Source organism: Rhamphochromis sp. 'chilingali' (genome assembly GCF_963969265.1).
Source record: "Rhamphochromis sp. 'chilingali' genome assembly, chromosome: 17".
NCBI lineage: Eukaryota > Metazoa > Chordata > Actinopteri > Cichliformes > Cichlidae > Rhamphochromis > Rhamphochromis sp. 'chilingali'.
The window spans coordinates 28,349,394-28,367,674 of NC_137944.1; the positions used below are offsets into that span (position 1 = coordinate 28,349,394).

General features: G+C 38.4%; 1 protein-coding gene across 3 annotated transcripts in view; it reads left to right on the forward strand.

The window, feature by feature from the left end:
• atp9b (ATPase phospholipid transporting 9B) overlaps nucleotides 1-18,281 on the forward strand; it is a 44,295-nt gene that overhangs the window by 8,693 nt on the left and 17,321 nt on the right. For all 3 annotated transcript variants that reach the window (XM_080863263.1, XM_080863264.1, XM_080863265.1), the window contains 11 exons: nucleotides 3,809-3,959; nucleotides 5,061-5,174; nucleotides 5,433-5,541; nucleotides 6,130-6,188; nucleotides 7,114-7,165; nucleotides 8,448-8,542; nucleotides 10,161-10,241; nucleotides 12,005-12,080; nucleotides 13,403-13,479; nucleotides 16,288-16,448; nucleotides 17,015-17,157. In XM_080863263.1, the coding sequence (XP_080719389.1) occupies nucleotides 3,809-3,959; nucleotides 5,061-5,174; nucleotides 5,433-5,541; nucleotides 6,130-6,188; nucleotides 7,114-7,165; nucleotides 8,448-8,542; nucleotides 10,161-10,241; nucleotides 12,005-12,080; nucleotides 13,403-13,479; nucleotides 16,288-16,448; nucleotides 17,015-17,157 (1,118 nt within the window). The remainder of the gene's footprint in view (nucleotides 1-3,808; nucleotides 3,960-5,060; nucleotides 5,175-5,432; nucleotides 5,542-6,129; nucleotides 6,189-7,113; nucleotides 7,166-8,447; nucleotides 8,543-10,160; nucleotides 10,242-12,004; nucleotides 12,081-13,402; nucleotides 13,480-16,287; nucleotides 16,449-17,014; nucleotides 17,158-18,281) is intronic.

Consider the following 18,281-nt stretch of genomic DNA (forward strand, 5'->3'; position numbering starts at 1 on the left):
ATTATTCACTCAAGCCCTGCTATTTTTTAATAGGAAAATTCAATGAAAGCATTTTAAAGCAAAAATAGATTAACCATGTTTTTAGTGAAGTTTCTATTTCTGACCTCTGCTGCAACCACATATTTTTTACCTTCTGCCAAACACTGCACCACCTTCTTGTATGTTTTCTAAATAAACTTAAAGGAACCTGTAATATAAGTTTCTAGCAATTAGACTACTTGAATAATATTTGTAATAGAAGCTTGTCCATAACAGATCTGTAAACACACAAAAATAGATTGCAAGTTCACTCTGGGATATAAAATGGATTGTGCTTGTAGCCCAGTAGTCTTTGCTAAATAACATATTTTCATAGCAAAATACTCGGATATGTTTTGCCAAATGCTTTACTGATGTCGCCTTATTTTTAATCTACAGACTAGAGTAGTCCAACTGGACATTTAACATTTCCGAGAGTCTTTCTGTAAATGCAAGCGTATTGTATAATGTCAGCAAGCATGCTTGTGATGATCAGTTTGGATTTCAAACGCACCAGTAGCTGTGCATGAAGTGCAAAGAGAGGATAAGGGCATGTTTTTTTGGTCGGGTTCCTCGATGCGCACCATCAGTCCAAAAAGATTTTCAGGTCAAACAGAACAGGGTGGTTTATCCGACTAATGATTTATTTGACAGGTTTTGCCCTCTAACGACGCTCCTTTCAGGCTAAGAGGACTGTTTGTTTGTGTACATTTATAAACACTTGTTTGTGTAGTACTCCAGTGCCCAAAACGTAACATTCACCGCTGCTGCAATTTCATAGCATATTCGGTTTTCAGTTCAGTTTTGTTGGTAGTGGTACGTGTCCAATTGAAGCTGCATATTGATCCCCCTCCCCATCCCCCCACTAATGAACAAATCGGATTTTTCACAGCTGACCAGTTTGATGCTTTCCAGTAATTTTATGTGTGCATAGTGTGGGATTATAAAACACAAATAATTCACAGTGAATAAGCCCCGACTGTTCAAATGGCATATTATTTGAATAGCATTCATTTGCTCAAATAATCGCTCTTATGAATCTGGACTCAGAGTGCACAGAGACAGAGAACGTCGAGGCCAATACAAACAGGACTTTTTACCAAAGTTGATTTATTTAGTTTCATGTTTTGCCAAGTTGCTTAAAATGTGGAAAAGCCAAGCCGTTCAGCATGACGGTATACACTGACACTCTCCCCTCTTTCCCCCCAGGTGCCAGTTTAGGTCATGCTCAGATCACGCTGCTCTCATTGAAATTTACCCGCACACTATGCCACTGTTTGCGTTTGATATCAGATATGGGAGATAAGCCCCCATTGTAGTCATTACCAGGTTGATGGAAAGTCACTTACTTTTTGAAAAGTAAATGTCAATCTGAACCCGTCTGTCGTTATTGAGTTTTGATAATATGGTGGTAATGATGTTAGTGCATACAAGCAGAAATGGACTAGGGGTAAAACTACAAACTGCATATAAAAGTCAAGTTGTTACATCTGCTGCTGTGTTGGCATTTGTTAACTGTGGAGGTGCAACACACAAACATAAATATCGGCTTCTCAGTGCTCGGTACCAAACTAATAAAATATTAAAAATGGAAGTTCAGTAAAAGTAAGGCACAGGCACGCGTGTCAGTCGAAGCAACGCTCCACTATTTTTAAGCCTTGATAGTATCCAAAAATTATTCAGTGTGGAGTTGTTATGATGGAGGAAATTACCAATTGTACCAGATTGCAAACTTACATTTTAACATGTATGTCATGGGAATTGATTCACTTTTTGAATCAGCCCCAAGTGGCCACTGGTAGAACTGCAGTTTTTAGCTTTTTTTATGTTGCCTTCTTTTTAACCTCAGAGGTTGCTGTTTGGGTAAAACTAACAAAACTAATGTGTGTCAACCAATTTCATGCAGTAGTTTGGTTATATACATGCAACATGTTTGACTCTTAAGCTTAAATTGATTATCCAGCTCTGAACTTGTCTGACTTTTAACATAATTAGCAAGGGATTTCCCACCAGGAGAGATGCTAACCTTTTTAGATGATTCATAGCGTTAAAAGCAAAGGACCTCTTTATAGAAGTGGGTCAAAAAAAAGCCTTGAAGATCTAATTTACACTGATGAGACCTGGAATATAAATCACATCAGTACTGTAGGACGCAGCAGAACACAGCTGTGAGGCTCCATGGCTACTAATGGTTTAACAGCTGAGAACGTTAATGAGAATGAATAAACCAATTTGAAGTGGACGTCACGGTTGCGTCACTGTAGTTGCAGAAAAACAGGAAACTGGTGAAAGATGCAAGAAAACTGGTGAATCTAAGGAAAAAGTAAAAATGTCTTTTTCTGCTTCTTTATTTATTGCAGAATATAAATGAAGAGAATAAGATGGCCTGCTGTTTGGTTCGTGTTTGCAGTTTGGATAAGAATTGTTTTTCTTTTATATATAGTATTTTTTTTTTTATATATGTTTACACACACAGTTGCTGTTGAATTGTGAGTTATTGATATTTATAGAGCTAGTTGAGTCTCTCTATCGCTCACATTTGTATTACTAATGTAAATTTTTGTTTCATTTTTAAGGGAAGACAGTTGTGTTGTCTCAATGTATCAGCAGCAGCCATACCATCCTCTCCCATTGCACAACCCCCTCATTTAAATGAACATGTTTGAATAGACACATTCACTCAGTGTGCACCACTGTTGCCACAAAGAAGCTGGCTTTACTTTGGAAACCCCCACCTCCAGTTACAAAAGCCCAATGGATTACCACATGTACTGATATAATTAGTAGGGAGCTATTAGTGGCGTTACTGCACAGTGCTAGAGCTGGCACTGTTTAAGCATTGTAAGCAAGGAAGGGCAAAATCACAGATTTGCTTTAATCGCTTTTTCTATGTATTGCTTAAATTTGTATCCTGTGTTGTGCAAACTCGACAGAGATCCTCAAAGTCGTGTATTACCACAGAGTTTATTTTCTGTTTATTGGTTATATTTTTATCTTTATTATTTTAAGCTCTATGTGTCCGGAGAAAATTTTGAGAATTTGTGACATCAATAATGATTTAAAAACAAACTCGCGCAGTTACAGAGTGATTACTGAAATGTAAGAAGGCTGAAAATACGTTTTAGACTCTGGTTGCTGTGACAAATATTAAGTTGAATTTTAGGTTTTCAAAAATGTTTTTTCTTATTTTGAAAAAATCATATTCTGCGCAGGTTCTGGTTGGTAATCTGTTAAAATGTTACTAAAGCTGTCAGGCAGTTGTAGTAAAGTGTAAAAAAAGTAAAATAAGGAGAAGTTTAATGATTAATTTGTTAATCTTTTTCAAGCTGCATATTTTTTCAATAGCCTTACCGATGCTCCTTTTTTTTTTTTTTTTTTTTTTTAAATAAAGTCACTACAGCGCATTTTATTACTTGGATGCCCTTTTCTTGCACCATCTACTTCTCCTTCATCCCTTTACCACAACCCATATATTACAAATATTGACAGTCAGTATGTTTCTTTAAAAATACAGAATGGTTTCCAAAAAGCCCTTGAAGCAGTGTGTAGCTCACCACATGCTAACATTAAAACCTGAAAAAATAAACTGTTTTATATATGTAAGATGTTTCCTTTTAATCATCTGTTAAATTTATTTTGTGACCTAGTGTGGAACTTTCTGACTCCCCTGGTACAAAAAAATATCCCCAAAAAGCCATAAAGGCAGTTCTGTCTTGTTGTTGTAATTTTTGCTTTTTTTTTTTTTTTTTTTTGGTCTGTTTTTAATCATATTGACATCTTCTTTTGTAAGCTGCTGTGACTGTCTGGCTCATATATGTCGGAGGAAGAAGGAGCTGAAGGCAAGGACAGTTTGGCTCGGCTGCCCTGAGAAGTGTGAAGAGAAGTACCCCAAAAATGCCATCAAAAACCAGAAATACAACATCATCACCTTTGTGCCTGGGGTGAGTGGCAGTAGCTCCCACACAACCTGTAGCCTGCTTCAAATGAACTGTCTTGCTTTGGTAACTGAATTCGCATTTCGTGCCCTGATCTTTGCTCTTAACGCAGCAGTTTTTCCTTTTATCGAGTCCATGCTCCCAGTCTTTATAGTGTCTACAGTACAAATTCATCACTGATTAACAGACTGTAATGCACAGGAGCTTTCACTGGATCTCATTGTTAACTATTCTGTCATTAAGTTAAGGGTTTACTCTGTAGGGAACAATAGAGATCCATCAGAGTAACTTATTAAAAAGCAAATGGTTCCTTGATTAAGAGGGCTGCCTTCAGCCCAGGCCATTAAATGTCAACTGTCTATTAGAGACGTAGATATTCTCGTCGACGGTGAACAAAACGGCTGTTTTTCTCCCTCCACTTTGAATTATTAAATACACACGAATTGAGTTAGCAGTATGCATTTTCCCCTAAAGGTCAGGAGGTTCATTAACTGTAGAGCGTCGTGCATTGATCCCATTGTCTCTGATAATCTGTGACTAGACACTGGACTCTCATTATTGCAAACATTATTCAAAATTTGACCTTAGATGACTAGAATACTGCGATCTCCCTGGTGATAGATGGCACATTAGCAAAGAAGCTTGAGCCACTCACAAGAGCTACTTTGGTATGTGTAATATAAGAGCGTCTCTGGTGATTTCCACCTGAAATGGTATCTGATTGAGTCAACCTCATGTTGATTTATCAACACAATGCGCCTGTTTTCCTCCTTCATTTGAAGCTTTGGTCACGCAGTGCAGGATTATTCTTGAAAGTTTTAGGCACTGACATCGTACCTAGTTGCCCTTACATTTGAAATCTGCACCCTGCGTGCCATTTGAAACAGACGTTCTCAAAGTGTCAGAGTTTCCATTAGGTTAATGTAAAGTTAACAGCATTAACATGTATCTTGTTCCCTCTTGGAACGTGTACAGTAACCCATCCCGTCTGGTTTGTTTCTGCTGCTGCATCCTCTTTTATCTTGTCTGCAGCTGTCGTCATCTTTGACTCACCTTGCTGACATGTTCACTCACCTCGCTGAATCTTTGTCTTCTGTCCCCTCTCAGGTTCTCTACCAGCAGTTCAAGTTCTTCCTCAATCTTTATTTTCTAGTGGTGGCCTGCTCGCAGTTTGTGCCATCACTGAAAATCGGATACTTGTACACATATTGGGCACCTCTGGTAAATGTTTTTATGTATTTATTTTTGATCTATCAAGTTGTTTGCAACTAAATTAAATGTACAGTGAAGCCAAATTAGTCGTACTATTGGAATTCAGCAAGAGAATAAACCCATATTTTTCCACTTTTTACTATTGCAACAGTTTTAAGTGAGAACCTGCTCCAATTTGTTAATGTTAAGCAAATGCCAGTGTAGTTTAAATGAATGGATTTTATTATTGATAAAACTCAGTTTTTAAAGCACTCCTTTGTCGATCAGGGTTTTGTGCTAGCTGTCACAATGGTGCGGGAGGCTGTGGACGAAGTGAGACGTTATCAGCGAGACAAAGAGATGAACTCTCAACTCTACAGCAAACTGACAGTGAGAGGTTAGTGAGACAACTGAAAGAGACCTATTCACCTTCCACCTTATTCGTCTAGCTGTTTGCTGACATTATGAAGACTCTTATTCCAATGATTGAGGCTCCATGCAATTAAAAGATGGCTTTACACTTGCAACAGAAGTCATTCTTCTCACTGTAATTGCATTGAGTCTTTTTTTTTTTCCTTCAAATTTATAAACACCTAAGATCTGTGCCTTGTGTTGATTGTAGCACTTCACAGCCACCGTGTACATATGTACATGTTTGCATGTAATCACAGTGAAAGAGGAAGGTTCTCAGCAGATATTGGGGTGGTTTAATTGAGAGTGACCTTCTATGTCATTGTTTTTGTCTGACTCTGACCAGAGATGAAAACAAAAGGGTATTACGTTATCAAGCTGGAGATAATCAATTAGAAGGTGAGAAGGGGGGGAAAAAGAGCAATAGCAAAAAGTGGGCTGTGGTTTTAAGAGTCGGCATCATTTCCATGGGCCAAAAATCAATATCTGCATTTTATTTCATGACATAATTTAGTTTGAAGGTATTTCAGAATACAAGTCTAGAGTCTTTCACAATTTCTGTGCTTTTCCTTAGGTAAAATTCAAGTGAAAAGTTCAGACATACAAGTTGGAGACCTGATCATCGTGGAGAAGGTAAATCTCTCCTGTCTTTACCTCTAGATGCCTCTGCACGGAAGGATTCAGTTAGGTGTATTTGCTTGATAGGTGCTGATTTGACTCATTTTTTTAAGCTATTTAAAATATATAAAATAGGAATTTGATAGTTTAGCCGACATTTTTGGAATTTATTTTCATATACGATGAAAAGATGTTTGTTTAAAAGTAAAAGCAACCACAAAAAAGGTTCTAAATCCTTCAAAACATTAGCTTGAGCTTATTTTATAAGCATTTGCATCTTTGCTAACAGGCAGATATTATAAAACAGATTAATGGATTTGATTTAAACAGTACGGTGGGAAATGTGTTTTATTTTTTTGAAACTTAAGATACATTCTCAATTCTAAAAATTTAATTAAAAATGATCAATTTGTGATGTTTGGTTCTAGGTCAATTCCAGCTCCAAATTTTTATTCTTGGACTCTTAATATTTTTTTTCCTTCTCTTCCTTTAATGCCACCCTGTCTTTCTAGACCACTTTCATCTGATTGGCTGCTATTCCCAAACAAATTGGTTTGTTTACTAGGAGTTGGTTTCTGTGCTCAAAACCCCAGAGCTGTGCACCTGAAATAACTGTCTGAGGGAAATCCTCTCTCACTGACATCAAACACAGCCAAGAGTATAAAAAAAAAACTGTCTAAAACAGAGTGTTTAGGGTGAAACTTGTGCTTTTGGGTCCTTTCCTATACACCACTGTTACAGTGATATATGTGAAGTAAAATGGTGAAAAGCACACTAAGTCCATTTTAAAATTTTCATTGCTGTGCATTAGATTCACGTAAAGTGAAGTTCACGTCAGGGTATTGACCATATTTAATTATTCAGGACGATTTGGAGGGGATAGTGCTCAATGACACACCACCTTTAACATTTTCCTCCTTTCTTCTTCTTCTTTTCCTAGAACCAAAGGATTCCTGCAGATATGATTTTCCTGAGGACATCTGAAAAAACTGGTGAGCAGATGAACTCCGGGTCTGTTTTATTTTTTTATTTTTATTTTTATTTTTTTAATCAGCCATTGTAAAGCAGGACAAAATATGCTGGAGACGCAAGTAGATCAGCATTACCTGTACACACCTGTAACGGTATGTTTTCCAAAAAAATAACACAAAGAATGCTTACAGTTGAACTTTTGTGTTCTCTGTGGCAGTTCAGCCAGCTGAGTCAAGTGTATTTAGGTGAGAAATGTGACTTTTCCCTACACTTCTAGTCCTTTGACAAGTCACCCTGTGATTCATATGATTTGTTCGGGTGACTGACGATGCAAATTCTAATTAATCAATGAACTGCATCAGATCCTGGCTCTTTTCTGAGTGGCATCATTTCCATCAATCTTTGATATGTCAATAAGCTTGGCAGGAAGTTGTTGATGTCTTTGTCTCTAACTCACACGCCCACACACATCCACATAAAATAACATATTTCTCTTTCGCACACAGGCTCGTATATTTTGTCTTTCACATACTCATATACACCCTCACATCCCAGTGGTGTCACGTGAGAAGCTGACCTGCCATTACTGCAGAGGGAAAGCATGAATCATCCCACTTGTGTTAATGTTTTCCATGATACTTAACCCTCCAGGGATGGTTTATAGTTGCCCTTTTACCCTCTCTGTCAGATAGTTGCTCTCATCCATCAGTTTCATATGTAATATTGCCTCAGATCAATACAGGTCACCACTGCTCAATTTTTATCAGGCTTTGCGGTGTTCACAGCAACCACAGAGGCTTTCTGTTGTGCTACAGGTTCTGTATTAATGCTCAAGTTATTCGATTAAGACAATTTCTATGTGCTGCGAATATGTTTACGTTCTTTAGCACATGGTAATGTGGAAGCATGCTTTTCAAGCATGTTTTTTGGTTCAACAAAGCAGTCTCATGGTTTTGGCCTTTAATTGTTTAATCCACAGGATATACTTTTTAAACTTTGGTCACTGTCAGGTTTCTAAAAATGCAAATGTTAAAGTCTATTGCTAATAAGTAATAACATTATAATGTGTGTTAAAACATGCAAAATGCCACAGAAAAATTGTCATTTTCAGAAGAAAAGCTTTTTGGATTAAACGTGAGTTATAATCTATTTGTCTTATATGGGAAAGTCAATTAACACAACAAACCAGTAAGCATGGCTACATGAATAAGTATCTGTACCCCACTTTCAGTGTGAAAGAGCAATGCAAAGTATGCAATCACAACAACTGTGCAGTCTTTGAGAGCTTTTGTGTTTTTCCAGGTTCGTGTTTTATCAGAACAGATCAGCTGGACGGAGAAACAGACTGGAAACTGAAAGTTGCTGTTGGCTGCACACAACGACTGCCAGCAGTAGGGGTATGGATACGTTAGTGAATCTCTGGTAACAAACTGTCTGTGAATGAGTGTTGAGTTATCACTAACAGCGCTGCTCATCGAATGTCTGTGCTGTGATGGAAACCTAATCACTGATGACAGACGGCAGGAACAGTCTGAACCTGACAGCAGCTTCCTTTAACTGGAGATGATACCCAACACTTCAGATTTGAGTTTTTGTTTTTTTGTTGCCACTTAATGCAATCAGATAATTAAAGTTTCAGCAAGTCATTTGATGATTGAGCCACGGCTTCTGTATTGGGTTTCAAGGCACCCGAAGATGGCACAAGCTGTCTTTAGTTGAGCCAGTTTTCGCGTTGTTAACACGCCTCGCTTTTATACTTCATTAAAAGATTGTTCATTTGCCAGAGAATATTAGGAGCTAAAGTAAATTGGTTTGATGCGCTTTCACAACAAGAAGGGTTGCTGACTGAATAGTTGAGGTCCTAACTAATCAAGTATGTCCCCCCATCTTACGTAGAAACTTTTATAATATAAGCACTAAATTATCATCATGTCTACACCCACTGAGAAGGTATAATAGTTTATATGTTCACAACTCCAGTAAAACATCTGCTAATTATGCTGTTGTTTCTATATTTAAACTAATGACTTTCATCAGGGTCATGTATTGTTCCTCCATCACCATCCACACTTGCTGTCTCTAAATCATCGCTGCACCAACTCTGTGCTTTTGTCTCTAAAATGCTGGAGCAACATAACTCTCCATTGGGGGTTCAGTAAAATAATCTTCCCTGCTCCTCTTTAACCGCTCTGCCCATGTTCTCGATAGGAGAACACTATCTGAGCACAGCTGAGGCCTGCCTAACTGCTGCCGAGGCTCCACGCGCTGCATTCCTGCCTGAATAATTTAATATTTACAATCAATTTTTGTTCCACTAAGAGGGGGGAAGGCTGCTATTGGGTGCTTGACAGGCCTTAGGCTGCAGTCTTATTTGTCAGGGTGACTGAGAGAACAGATGATTGAATGGTCGCGATTCAGTGGTGATTGTTGTGACTTCCTGAGGTTGTTTCCTTCTTTTGTTAAGAAGCCAGATCCTACATTTATGGAAGTGCTGTTATCTTAGTACTCCCTTCATTGACTCTGTTGATTCTCTGTTTGTTTTACTAAATCTTGCCAAAGAAACAAAAGATCATACTAAAGGTTTTGCTCGTGTAGCAAGATCGGTCTTATTTATTTGAGCAACTGTGCTAAAGTTATTATTACACAACACGCTTTATAGTACATCACATATATATTAACTAAGACTTAAGTTCCAGCAATATGTTATTTTAAACAATATTTGCTGCAATATCCAATTATTCTGCTCTAATAGGAATTAGTGAGGCTTTTATTTTCAAATTTAAAGTATATTTTTCTAACATATTTTCACTTCCAAATAAGGTGTTTAGTTTGAGTGCAACAGACTGTAAAATACTGAAATGCTAACACAGTTTTTACTCTCCCTTGAAAACAGCTGGTCTCTTTTCCATTTGTAGTTTTCAGAAGAATTGCTCACTCATATAACCTAGTTAAATGAGGCTGTGTCTCATTTTCAAACTAATTAAATGGCACCTCTGTCGTGTCTTCTTGTCTCAGGATCTCTTCTCTATCAGCGCCTACGTCTACGCCCAGAAGCCTCAGCTGGACATCCACAGTTTCGAGGGGAATTTCACAAGGGTACAGTAGCTCGTTGACATATTTATAACCTGTAAAACAAATCTCAAAGAAATGCAGATTTTTCTATAGAACGTGGATTGACATAGAAGATGTGTATCACCGCAATGTGTTGACAAGTGACAACAATAGGGGCTTGTGTGTCCATCTGGGCCTGTTGTTATCTCCAGCAGGCATGCCTCTTACATCACAGGCAGGTTCTTGCAGCTCCAGCTCTATCCATCCTGTCTTGCTTGTTGCTCAGTGATTTTTTTTTTCCTTTTTTTTTTATTTTTATTAATAGCAGATTAGCGCAGCCCCCACAGAGAGGAGAGCTCCAGTACAAAGGGGGGCTTTGTGGTCCGTCTTCACTCTTGGCCACACACCAGGCTTAGTGAGCGAGCACTTCCTGCGCTCATTCATCCTCCACGGCCTTCCTTTGCATAGCGTGTGCTTTTAGTCTGAGCAGGATGGGAAAAAAATGGGTTCCCACAGATCCGCAGCAAATGAACTTACCTATTTATGAGAGTTTCTTTCTTTTTTCTTTTTTTTTCCTGAGACGGATATAGTGGCTTTGTTTCTGTGGTCTTCATTGAGACCCTCTGCAGTTATGAACACCGTACTGTGATGCCAATGTCAGAGCGGTCAAGCATTCTGCAAACTGCCATTTATTTTTCATGCACCTCTTCCCATGTTTGAGTGGATTGACAGGATGTGGGTGCTTAGGTATCATAATTATCATATCGGGCAGGCAATTTGAGCCGAAACTGGAGCCTTGACTCTGCACTCCTGACTCAAGCCATTTTCAGCATTTGTCTTTATTTAAGAGAGAAGGGTGAAACGGGGAGGGTGAAACAAGAGGCTCTCAAGGGGCTTATTTATCACTAAAATCTCATCTACTTGAACACTCTATACTGTTTTTTTTAAAAGGAGCCTCTATCGCCATGCCAAATCTAGTGAAAGTATAGGTAAGAGGACTACTGTATTGCTATAGTCGGCACAACTGTGCAGGGTGCTTGAGAAAATTAATGGCACAGCAGAGCTCAGCCATCCTGGTCAAGCTATGCACCGTCTGAGCTGGGGTCTCTTAACCATTTCTGTTCTGTCCAAACAAACTTTTCAGCTTTTTCCTTTTAATTATTGTCAAAAAATCTATCAATCAATTGGGAAATGTAGTTTTTTCATTGCAATTTTATTAAATAATGGTTATCAGATAGTACACACTTTTATGTAATAAAGCTAAGATCATTATTGTTATTAAAAAATAAAGTGGTGATCTTAGAGCCTCTTGCACAAAACAAAATAAAGATTTCAATTATTAGAAATCAGATTAATGTTTTTTACAGTTTGTAAAAGTTGAAATAAAATTTGTCTTCATTATTTTATTTTTGGTGAGAATAAAATGTTTAACTGCAGTAAATTGTCTTTTACTATTAAAGTCACTGGAGTGAAATTCATCTGTGGTGCTACTTTTGTGTTTGTTTGCCTGAGGGCCACACTGAGAAATACTAATTAGAAGGTGGCTAATTGCAGAAATAAATTCACTGCGTCGAGGTATTTCTTTGAAGCTCGAAGCTTCTTTGGTTGAAGTTTTCCATGTCTTAGGATTCTTGTTTGCTTTGTTTTTTCTCACACACAACAAAGTGTCACAAAAAGGAAGAAACAAAAAGCATATTAAGTTTGTACTAGTAATATGTAGAATTTAATTTGTATCTAAATATAATTTCATTTCAAACCACCAGTTAAGTTATTTAAAGTCCTAATTATGCCAATTTGTTTATTTGCAGGAAGACACGGACCCACAGATCCATGAGAGTCTCAGCATTGAAAACACTCTTTGGGCCAGCACCGTAGTTGCATCTGGTAAGTAAATGAAAGCTATTGTAGCCTTTTCATTTTTTTAAATTGAAGTGAATCACAAATATATTGCTTGTCTGGATGTTTTTTTTTAAAAACCTCCAGTTTAATTTCACCTTCTGACACTTTTTATTATTGCTAAACATCAACCTAAAGATGTGAATGCATGTCTGTGTAAATGTTTTCAGAAACATGCACTGACTCATATTTCATTTTTCTTATTTTATGCATTTTCTAAATTTGTTGCTCACACTTCCTGAGTGCAGTGCTCAAGTTTTGCAAAGAGAATTCATGGGTTTAAACCTTGAGCAATCGGTTTGATTTAATAGATATTTGCTTAATAAAACCCACGATGGAGGTGGTCCTCCTTCAGTTCAGCCAAGCCATTCTGGCAGAAATGGTTGTGTCAGTTGAGAGTGTTTGTGACGCTCCCAGTGATGGCCACAGCATTGATCTGTGGTGTTGCTCTCCCCTCTGGCCTGACCTTGACCAGAAGAGCAAACACACACAGTGGCACAGAAAGCCTGACTTAGACTCGTTACATCATCTCTGCTTAGAAATGTCATTGTCCCTCACAAGACTCTTCCTGACAGACACCTCTCTCCTCTACAGTAGCGTTCAGGGCGTTTGATCTGGCCCAGATCACTGTGTATTCACACGGTTACGGGCCTCAGTCCAGCTGTAACAGGAGAATTAGTTGCTCGCATATTCAGATTGAAGCCCCTCTGCATGCTGAGCCACACAGACCATTTGTCACACCGCTCAATATTTCTGGAGTTAGAAGTCAACAGGAGCAATTCATCACCTTTCTCCTCTGATCCTGTGGCTGCTGGTCTCTGTTGTGCCTGCACTTTACTTTCCTTGTTTTGTTTTTTTTATCCATTTGTAACTTTCTTGCCATTTTTTTATAGTTTGGGGATTTCAGAGCCTGTATTTAGGTTTATTAGTGTCTTTGCTCTGCCATTAGGCTCATTTAATATTAATGACTCATTAATCCTTTTTAATAAGGCCACTGTAATGAATTGGCAAATAAAGATGGCAGCGTATTGATCAGCTTTTATGAGCTTCCATAGGGTGGCTGAAGGCCCCGAGTGTCTAAGCGTATTAAACTCCTGTCTGTTGGCTTGAGTGGCAATGAGACAAAACTGCCTCAGCTCAGCCTTATTGTGTTTCCTCTCATGCAGTTCGTCTTACTTGACCAAGATGAGTGTGTGCATGCATATTTGTGTGTGTTGTGTGCGTGTTTGTGTGTCCGTGTGCGTGTGAGATGGTGGGGGTGAGGTTCAGTTAATGAGCAGCATTACTTTCCTTGTCTCTATCTTTGGCAGGCACGGTGATAGGGGTGGTGATCTACACAGGCAAAGAGACCAGAAGCGTACTGAACACGTCCTATGCCAAGAACAAGGTGAATGCTTTTTTTTGTTTTTTGTAGCTTTGAATCTAAGGTTTTTTTTCTAGTTTCCTATACAAATAATGTCAAGTGGTATACTAGAAATATAATTATAAATATTTAAACTGTTACAATTAACACTTAATTGTTAAAAATGTCTGAAATTTGCTTAAGATCCTCCTGTTTCCCCCATTTGATTTAGTTACCTCACTAAAATTAAGACAAACGGCAGAAGAAACAATCATAATTTTTTACACTGGATCTAGTTTTGTTTTAAGTGCTTCTGTATTGTATCAAATAATGATTTATTTTGGCTGTTTTTAAAGTCACATTGCTGATGTCAGCAGAATTTTGGACAAAATAAAATGTTCTTGTAAGCATATCCTCTATAGGTTTTAAACCAGCTTGCAAGGTATAACTCAGAAACATGGAGTCCCCTTGTGGTGTTTCCATCATAAACGTTTAAAAGCTCTAGTGGATAAATCACCTCAAACAAAGTATCTTCTATCCCAAATTCTCCTCATGCCATCTCGTTCCCTCTCACCTCTGATCACTAATCAATCACTACGACAAGGTGGTTTTTTTAACCTTGACTTTCTAGATAAAGTTGGGCCTGTCAGCGCGAAAGGTCAGTACCATTTGCTAATTAACCAAAAGGGAAATTAACTAACTGAGGATTTAAATGACATTTTCAACACCAAGTTAATCTCATAGAATCCCCATTGAGCGTTTTGTCTCCGGATTGAAGTGAATAATTTTATGCTAAATATACGATTTTACCTGGAAGATGTTTTGGCTAGATAGACAGAGGTCATCTGATAGAGGCAGCAATAAACAAGATCTCAGAGGTTTTTTTTTTTTTCCTTTTCTAGCTAAACTGAATCTACCATGCAGTGACTTTAACACACAAAGTTGTCACTTCCAGCTGTCACCTACTAACTCTCCGTGGCATAACATAACCCCGTCCTGCTGCAGCACCATTTTGACACCAGTGTCTTTTATTTAGAACGCTGATGTGGCCGGTCGAACAGCCGGCCAGTGTTTTGTGTAAGCCTGACAGCTGAGAGGAATTCAATATTTCAAGGAGATGATGTCAGAAGTGCCAATATGGAGACTGGAGATTGGGGGAGAAAGTCGATACAGTGCGGCTAAAGTCACAAGAACGTTTTGGTCTCATATAATCTGTTGTGACACCGACCAGGACGATGCCCGCGCTTGATCAATCTGACAGGACGTCAGGCGTAGATTCACCCTTTGTTGCAGTATAGTTACAAACTCCTGTCTGAGTAAAGAGGGAGAACATTGTCATTTGACAAGAGGCCACTTCTCAATAAGGATTCTTTGAAGTTTATATCCAAGTTCCAATACTCAGCTCTCCTCGTGTGTTTCTCAGGGCGAGTTGCTCTGGAAAAATAGAAACCTAAACTTGTTTACTAATTTCTCAAAGATCAATTTTATTTTTCTTGACTTTCTTCTTGGCCAGATTTCTAAGCTTTAACCGTTCACTAAGACTGAAGCTCTGATATTCTTTGGGTTTAATTTCATGAATATTCATGTCCCACGTCTGCAGTCCGTCATCAGATTTCACACACATGCTAAAATACAAGCCACACAGGCAGATCGAATCATTCCTTTCAGTTTTAATGGCTTGGAGATGAATGGAGTAAAATATGCACTTTTATTCATTGATAGCATCTTTAGGTTGAGGTAATTGAGTCCTTTTTCCCCCCTTGACTGAATGAATAATGACTTCATCTGATCCCCGGCAAGGCTTGGAAAATTTAGACTAGCCATTGTTCAAGCAGAAGGCGATCCTTTGCTTTTCAGGCGTGCACTGTTCTCTCTGTCTTAATTTTTCTTCATTTTAATCCACCCAAACCCGCTATTTTTCTCAATAGCTCAACCATGAACCATGTAGTGAGGCACTGGGGTGGGGAGATGCCCACCCGCTCACTCGGACCCCTTCCCCTTTCCCCACTCTGCTACTGGGAGTTTAACACCAACTGATAAATCAGTCACACTGGTCTCCCAGCTCTCCCAGTCCTCAGGGGAATGGTTTTGGTGGGGGTTTAGGCAGTGGAGGAATTTTGCTGCTTTTTATATATGCCTGCCCCCTCCCCTCCTTTTCAGAGCAGTTCCTTTATTTGAGAGAGGAGAGATGTTATGTTCTGCTGTTTTTGTAAGCGTGGTGCGTCAGATGAAAGCCCTCTGTGTACAGGGCTTTGCTGCGAGCACTGCCAGAAAGGGGAAGGGCGCTTCTTTATTTGACATCTTTTTCCCACATGCTTCATTGGCTGGGAGATACACTCGAAAAATAAAAGACAATTCTGACCCCCTTTTTTGTCTGTTTTTCTTGAGAGCCATCTCAATATGGGAACTTTCTCTGTTTTTGAGGCCTTTTGACCTTCTATTTGTTGCACTGAAAGACAATACTTCAGCATGACAATAATGCAATTTGAAGTTTAGCACAAAGTGGCAGCACCAATAAACTTACTTATGCTGTATACACAGTTTGCATGTTAAAATCCTGCAGCTGAGAGTTTGATTGGCTTTGTTTTTGCCCATGTGTTGCATATTGTAAGGTTTTGGTAGCAGATGGGAAAGTAGCAAAGACCCTTTTCTTTTTAAGTTGCCAGAAAAGGAATAAGATGTTTTATCTGGCTTTGTATTTCAAGTTAATTGAAAAAGTGTCCTACATTAGAGAAAAATTGCTAAAAACAAATGCCACACTTAATCAGATTTTACAGAAATTACTCTCTAATCGGTGAAGCATGACAGCTATGTTGTAATCGGCCCATTTTGACGTCTATCTTTTCCCCAAAGGTTGGCCTGCTGGACCTGGAGCTGAACCGTCTCACCAAAGCCCTGTTCCTGGCCCAGGTGGTTCTCTCTGTGGTGATGGTTGCACTGCAAGGGTTTGTGGGTCCTTGGTTCCGCAATCTCTTCCGATTTGTTGTGCTTTTCTCCTACATCATCCCCATCAGGTACAGTCTCAAATACAAACCTCAGATGTCGATCCTCCCACACTGGCAGGTGTAAATGTTCTTACCAAAATAGATATAATGATGATATTATTTTTAATAATATTATTTTAGAAAAAATATTTTGAAGCTTGATCTTACAGTACATTCAAAACAGATTTCCTATCAAATCTTTGTGTTCAACGTTAAATAGATTTTTTTTATGTTGAATTTATTTTGCTTCAGTTGTTGAATTCAAAGTATTCTCTTTTTATTTCAGTTAAGGTTTACTAAAACCAGTGAACAGTGGACAAAAGGACAAGTTATTTAAGAAGAAAAAAGAATTAGCCAGTGTTTTCTTATTTCTTAGTTTATGTAGCCTTACTGTGACTGGTGAGACAAAGATACTCTTAAAACTCTTAATCTGTTTTCCCCCTTTTTTCTTTTTCTTTTTCTTTCTCTTTTCTTTTTTTTTTTTTTTTTTTTTTGTAGCCATTTTTTCTTTTTATTTGGTCTTTAATACAGTTTTGTTGTTTTACTGGTGGTGGGTTACAGTCATTTTATTTAATTTCGTTTTTTTTTTTGTTTAGTTTGCGTGTAAACTTGGACATGGGAAAGTCGGCCTACGGTTGGATGATAATGAAAGATGAAAACATCCCCGGCACTGTTGTGAGGACCAGCACCATCCCCGAGGAACTGGGCCGGCTTGTCTATCTGCTGACAGACAAGACAGGTAGTGTTTAAGATTTTACTGACAATCCGAGTTTGACTGAAATTATTTGCTTCAAGAGGAGAAATGATTTGGATGCTGGTTTAGGCTGTGCATCTTCAAATGGGAGAGACTGTGGAAGCCTTATCATACCATCAAAGAAGGTGGAAGGTCTACACAAAGTGTGTGACACGTGTGTATTATAGCATTTATGGGTTTTTAATGTTAACATTTTTAAGGTGTCTAGATCCCTACTTGCAGATTAGAAAGTGATGTTACCTGATCAAAGCACATTAACCAAAAGGAAAAACAAAAAAAACTGAGAATGAGTCTTTAATGCAGCCACATTAATTTTTCCTTTATGAATTAAGCACATTTGATGATAACTGAAGTAGAAACATTTGACACTGTGGGCATGTGTGAGTTAAAACGGAGAACTGAGGAAAAATCCAGCGTTTTCAGGTGCTTCTCAGGAGTCCTCAAGTTTTCTTATTTCCCTATTGTGGCGTGTTTCACTAATAAACAAATGGCTGCTCTTTTCTAATTCTAGACGGTGTGTCAGAGTGATAAACTCCTGCTGGGGTCCTAATATGCTTCTTTGTCTTCCCCCACTGATCTAGGTAGGAATAGATTAGCTTTAGAGCCTATTTATCCAGGTTGGTAGTTAAAGTACATGGAAAAAAGAACAAACAATCAATCCATTAGAATTGGTTAACTCTGTGCCTCTAATGTTTTTGGAAGTTAGATGCCCTCTAATCAGCTTTATGCTCTATCAGCACACGTTCTGGCAACCAACATCCATTAAACAAGGCCATTGCCCCCATTTTCAAGGATTTTTCTTTTGCTTTTGGTGTCTGAACATTCACTCAGTCTTTTTGTATGCAGTCTTGTCTGATAGTTAGAAAGGACACGCAGTCCATACTGGTAATGCGATTAGGTCAGTGAGAAGGCAAATGCACTACCCTGCAGGTCCCATGATATATTGGAAACGGTCTTATGAAGACGACCGCTGTGTGTGTGTGTGTGTGTGTGTGTGTGTGTGTGTGTGTGTGTGAGCTTTCAGAAAGGCTGAATTTCTCTTAATTTTGCTATTGTATACAGTTGTGTAATAAGAAACTCTGGATGATATAAGGTGGAGACATGGTTTA